This window comes from Onychostruthus taczanowskii, unplaced genomic scaffold (genome assembly GCF_017590055.1).
Source record: "Onychostruthus taczanowskii isolate IOZ18803 unplaced genomic scaffold, ASM1759005v1 scaffold4, whole genome shotgun sequence".
NCBI classification, from domain to species: domain Eukaryota; kingdom Metazoa; phylum Chordata; class Aves; order Passeriformes; family Passeridae; genus Onychostruthus; species Onychostruthus taczanowskii.
The window spans coordinates 4,349,364-4,355,363 of NW_024501459.1; the positions used below are offsets into that span (position 1 = coordinate 4,349,364).

The following is a 6,000-nucleotide window of genomic DNA, read 5'->3' on the forward strand; positions in this document are numbered from 1 at the left end:
CTGTCCAGGTCCTTCTGCAGAGCCCTCCTACCCTCCAGCAGATTGACACTTACACCCAATTCAGTGTTGTCCATGAATTTGCTGATTCAATCCCTTCATCCAGATCATCAGTGAAGATATTAAACAGGACTGGCCCCAGCACCTATCCCTGCTGGACCCCACTAATGACTGGATACCAACTGGATGCAGCACCACCACTCTCTGGGTCTTGCCAACCAGACAGTTCTTAACTCAGTGAAGAGTTCTCCTGGCCAAGATGTGGGCTGCCAGCTTTTGCAGGAGTATGCCGTGGAAGATGATGCCAAAATGATTATTCCTTTTATATATATATACATATATATATTGTTCATATGTATTTATAGCTCTGTAGACTGTTATTATATAATTGTACAGTTACTTAACTTCAGTACTTTTCCTATTAGACAAAAAAAATCCCAAGGGCCTGTTCTAATCTCACTTCTTATAGGAATGAAGATCAAGAAACCTTCCCAAGACACTTTCCCATTAACAACTACCAAGGAAGGTGGGCTTTAGAAAGGGTTTGAACCAAGAGGGGGAATTCATCACTTGTGTTTCTAATTGGGGACTCTTGTCAATTATGCTAATTTGCTAAACTTATAAAACTCTACGTGCCCTATATCATGTGTGCATCTTTGGTGCATTTTTGGCGTGCATTTCAGTGTGTTGTGCACCTGGAGGGTTCTTCATTAAAATCATAACCACATTTTATCACCTAACCTTGTGTGGCTCTTGATTTTAGGGCTCAAAAAGCAACAGAGATTGTGGCAAAGGTGATTGCCACCAGTATATATTGATATATATTTAAAGGTTTAGTTGAACAAAATTGTTGAACACTATGAATTATGAATTTAGGCTTTAAATATTTATTCTGTTAACTGATTAAAATTATTTATTATTCTGCTCTTAGACTTTTTGCTTTCAACAGAAAACTAAAGACAAAAGTATGTTTCAATTGTACACATTCTGTACAATTACGGAAAAAAAAAAGGTTGGCATTGCTCTGGTGGCTTAAAGAAGATATATTTGAGATATTTGATTAAATGACAGTGAGAAGAAATAGCACATCAGAATTTTTGCAGTTAGGATGAAGAATTTATTGTATGTACAGTTAAGCAACTCTACTGTAGATGTAGTTCCTCTTTAAAGAAAACTAATACAGTAATCAAAATAGTTCTACCATGGAAATTACAATACAGACTGAAACTTGACTAAACCAGAAATTAGTTATTTGACTTGAAAGAACACAGAACCTGAAACAACAAATCGCAGTTTTCATCATTAACCAAGGACAGTAAAAAACTGTACAGTACAAGCAACACGTTACAATAAGTTATGACAAATAAGGCAGTCTTTCTCATTTAGGACAAAAGGGAAAAAGGGAAAGGTATTAAAATCTCATAAAACCACCATATCTCTTTTCCATCTCTGGGACTTCTTTGGAATAAGTTTCCCCATCTTCTTCTGAAGGGAGAATGGAGTCGGCAAAGCGTTTAAGGAACCCACCATATCGTTTCTGGTAATCCAGCCACCACTCTGGCCTGCCCACTCTTCTCATGAAGCCACCGTATCTCTTTTGCAGCTCTTTGGCCTCATCTTCCAATTCAGGGCTGCGCTTTATGCTTCTCATGAAGCCTCCGTATCTTTTGCTGACATCGCCGTCATTTTCATTTATCTCTCGATAGTGCGCCGCTTCAGGGTTGTCCCCTGTTCCCAGAAGCTCCTTCAGCAGATCAGAGGAGTTGGCAAGGGCATCGTCATCTGAGTCTTTCTTCATAAACCCTCCATACCTCTTAGCCAGGATTTCTCCTCCATTAGCTTCATCCTCTGGTTCTGCCCTATAGAGCTCATCCATTTTCTTCATGAAACCCCCATATCTTTTCATGAAGCCTCCGTATTTCTTTGCAAGCAAATGGTTCTCATCCACCTCTTTCTTGTCTCCTGGAGCAATGTTGCCATCCTCAGAAAGATCCAGCTTTGCCAGCTGCAAGAGCTCCTTGCAGGTCTCCCAGGCTTTGGCAGAAGGCAGTTTTCCTTCACATTCTAGTGTACATGCCTGAAAAATGGATATGGTTTACTGAGAATTATTTGATAGCAACTATCACCTAGGTATGACCTTATCTTAGATTTACTTTTTTACAAAAGAGCATGAGCGAGCCTGTCTTTGTGAGTGGCTTGGAAGAAATGCTCTTTGGGACCAGTTGGTTTGGTACCCATCTGTTCTGAAGTTCTTCATATCCCTCTCTGAAGGACAAGGTAGTCTCCACTATAAGAGACAAACCACCAGATAATATGAATTGTGGGTCCTCTATGTCAAGGTTGCCACTATGTTTCTGTTTCAAAGGAAGCCACAAGTACAGTTCCTGTATCTCCCTTACACTTGTGTAATAATCTATTTTTTTTTTAAATAATCTATTTTTTTTAAAATTTACTACTGGGAAGCTAAAAAACAATTGTGGCTTGCTTCATAATGCACGTGTAGAAACGTATTCAATCTTCATAATTAAAAGTATCATTCAGAAATTTTAGAAAAGCTGCACAGCATGGTCATTGCAAAGAAGCCAGCTGTTCCATACTGCAGTGTTCAGTATCTTCAATACCCTGCTTTAAAGGCTGTGTGTTACCATTTGTTTCTCTTTGTGGAACAGATCATTCCAACGTGTACCAAAAGAAATGTAGAAATACAGGCTCTCTTAGGGAAGGATCAAAGTTCCATTTTTGTTAGCTGGAAAGCAGGAACCATCAAAGAGAGGGAAAAAATCCTAAACTGTGTTGTTTCTGACTGTATTGAAAAATTTTCAGGCTACAACATGAAAAAAGCTTTCAGTACTTTATGCATATCTCATAGCCTGTCTTCTGATGATAATAACACGGATATTAGCTACTATTATCTTTCTTGTGTCAGGGAAATTCTTGTGCAGCCATACCCTTCAGTTGAAAAATAAGGTGATTCCAGTCTTTTTTCTTCTTGCCCGTGGTTTTCATACCACAATAGGTAAAGAAAAATCATCACTATTTTCAATAAGAGAAGCACTCATTCCGACTATAGACAATGTGTTCTAAGGATCCTAACATACTTTAAAATCTGAAATTTAACTCCAGCACAGCTCTCTCTGATAGCTTATTGTCCACTGCACAATCTGTCTCTTCAGACTCACTTTACTCTAAGAAATTTAAATATGATTTTTTGGCATGATCACAAGAAAATTAAAAGGATTTATATATTTTGTAACACAATAATTTAACTAGCACTACAAATTAGTTATTAGTATATATTATAGTCATGCTGCAAAGAGATTAAGATTTCAGCTTCAGTCTGACTTTGGAATTGCTCTAAATCAAAGCAAGAATAAGTCTCTCCCTTTCTCAGTTAGTTTTAATAACCTCTTTTTGTCAAATGAACATACTTCATAAGTGAGTTGTCACCAAGTACAGTGTGGAATGTCTCGTATCTAACAAATACAATGCAATAAATTCAATAATGTTCCTAGATACTAATACCTAGAAACAACAGTTTCCAAGAATTGTTCATACATGTTTGACAAATACAAGGTATGCTACATTGCTTCTTTACCTATTTAGTTAATAAACATTCTTACAAAATAGGACTTGGATTATTTCTTTAATGATTACTGAAGGTGTGGAAGACAGACTGTCAAAGTAGACATGCAGAACATGTACTCTGGAAAGCTCTCCCTCCATAACAGCAAACTACCACTTTTTTTACCCTAGCTGGCACTAAAGCTAAACTTCGATGGAAAGCTAATGTAAGCAGAGAGAAAAAAAAAAAAAAAAAAAAAGTAGAGGGAACTGTTTGGCCAGCTGTCCAAATAATATTGCCCTTTTGAGCCTGCTATGGCTAAGAGCTCTTGAGCTTTTGTAGTAAGCAGAAATACTCGCTGGTTCCTAATTCTGTGTGAGGCTAGAGAGCTGAGTCCTTCCTTTTGCATGAGGAACATGACATGAGAGGAACAAATTTTTAAGATCATTTAGATGTGCCGAGAGCATGTTGCCTCAAAGTATGTGCATTTGAGATCAGGAACAACCGATGCCAAAGTACTTGGCAGCTAGAGATCTCTTCTTATTCAGGAAGGGCTGGGGGACCCCAGACTTTCACTGACCCCCAATCTTTAAATTTCAAGTTGAATTTCTTCTGCGACTGTTCTTTTAAATTATTTCAACATCATAAAAATTACAGATAACGCCCACCCCCCTGTCCCCCTCATTCCGGACTTAGCACGATTTGTCAACATCTTCCACAGGCATATTCCTAACGCTGTGCAGCAGCGTGCAGGGAGGAGAAACAGTCAAGGTACTGCTACTCAAATAGGCTTTAAACCCACTTCTTTTTAGTGAGATCTCAGGCAGATCTTTTCAGCTCGACACCCATCCTGCCCGGAGAGAGCTCATCGTACCATGGAGCCAGCGGACAAGCGTCGGGACCCTCCCTCCCGTTCCGCTCGGCTTCCCCCCGTCCTGTCGGTGCTGGAATGCCCGGCAGCGACCCCTCCTTCCCTTCCAGAGATGCCGTCTCCGGTCGGATTTCCCTTCCTCCTTGCGTTTTCATTCGGCCTTTTCCTGGCTCCCCGCGGGGCTGCTCGGCGGTGTCGTTTGTCCCCGTCCCCGAAGGTCGCCGCTCCGGGCAGCGGAGGGGCGGGCGGGCTGGGGGCGCTCCTCGGGGCGCTCTGGGTTTGTATCAGCGCTCTCTGCCCGCTCCTCGCCCTCTGCCCAGCGCCCCCGAGCCCGCTTCTCCCTCTCTCCCCTCTTTAGAATAAGGGTCTTCCAAGCGACCCCGGTGGCTTCCCTCACTATTTATTTTTCTTATTTCGCTGTTTTTTCCCGCTCCCCCTTTCCTCCCTTCAAAGTTAGCGGGGAAGCGGCCCGGCCGCGGGGATTCCGGGGCTCTGAGGCTTTCCCGGCCCCGGTGCCGCTTACCAGGGGGTGGATGCCGGCGCGGGGTCCCAGGTGGTAGGCGCAGGCGGCGCAGTCGCGGCCGCAGTCGGCCCGCACCCTCGGGAGCAGGCAGGTGCTGAGGGCCAGCAGCGAACAGCCGAGTCTCAGGAGCAACGCCATGGGGCTGCAAGAAGGACAGGTCAGCCGGCAGCCGCCTCCTCCCGCTCCCAACCCCAGCTCGGAGAAGGAAATGCGGCGTGAAAGGGTTCAAACCAACTCCGCTAAACTCACGCTTTTTAGATTGCGCTTGCGAGGTAAGCGGGAGCTTTAAGTAAGCAGACGCTTGGCAGCTGCAAGGCAACTGACCTGCGTTCGGAACGGGAGCGGACCCGGAGGATGGAGCGCTCCGTTTGGTGACAGTGTTCGTCCCCAAACACTTTTATCCCTCCCTGCCTGCAAAAGCCGGCACGACTGGGGCAGAAGGGACGCACCGCGGAGCGGCACGGACGGGATCCCGGTCCCTCCCGGGAAGGGTTTCCCACCGGGACGCCCCGCGCTGCCTCCCCGACACCGAGCACCAACCCCGGCAGAGCCTCCCCGGCCCTCCCTCGGTCCCGACCGCGGGCAGAGCAGCTCCCTCACTCACACACACGCTGCCCTCGGGGCTCCCGGGAGTTGCCGAGAAAGAAGCTGCGCCCTGCTGAAGCCTCGGCGTCGGAGCCACTAATATTTATAGGGAGACGGAGCAGCCTCCGGAGAAGCCCGGGGAAGGCACGCACAAGCGGACCCGCTGGCAGCTCTAGCGAGGGCGGCTCGGGGGGCGCCGAGCCGAGCCCGCTGCCGGGGCCGGGCGCGCCGCTGCGGAGCGTGTGCGGGCGGCGGCGGCGGCACTTTATAATTCGTGACCGCGGGGAGAAGGCGGCCTCCCCCAATCGCCGCCGGGCTCCCGCTGACGCGGCGACTACGACATCCCCCCCGGCACCACCGCCCCGCCGTCCGTGACTCCAGCGGGGCTTGGGATGAGGGGGTGTGTGTGCCCCTGCCATCGGGGAGGGGGGAGCGGGGAACCGGCCCCGGGAAAGTTACCGG

At 46.3% G+C, this 6,000-nt stretch overlaps 1 protein-coding gene across 3 annotated transcripts; it reads right to left on the minus strand.

The window, feature by feature from the left end:
• Positions 1-1,091: 1,091 nt before the first annotated feature.
• Positions 1,092-5,784, minus strand: PENK (proenkephalin). 3 transcript variants are annotated; one of them, XM_041412739.1, is made up of 3 exons: positions 5,558-5,784; positions 4,954-5,095; positions 1,092-2,074 (listed from the first exon to the last, which is right to left on the minus strand). In XM_041412739.1, the coding sequence occupies exons 2-3, from the start codon at positions 5,089-5,091 to the stop codon at positions 1,409-1,411; spliced, it is 804 nt and encodes a 267-aa protein (XP_041268673.1). In that variant the 5' UTR covers positions 5,092-5,095; positions 5,558-5,784; the 3' UTR covers positions 1,092-1,408. The 3 variants fall into 3 exon arrangements, with proteins under 3 accessions (XP_041268673.1, XP_041268672.1, XP_041268675.1); XM_041412738.1 differs by lacking the exon at positions 5,558-5,784 and adding an exon at positions 5,278-5,541; XM_041412741.1 differs by lacking the exon at positions 5,558-5,784 and having other exon boundaries at positions 4,434-5,045.
• Positions 5,785-6,000: the final 216 nt, after the last annotated feature.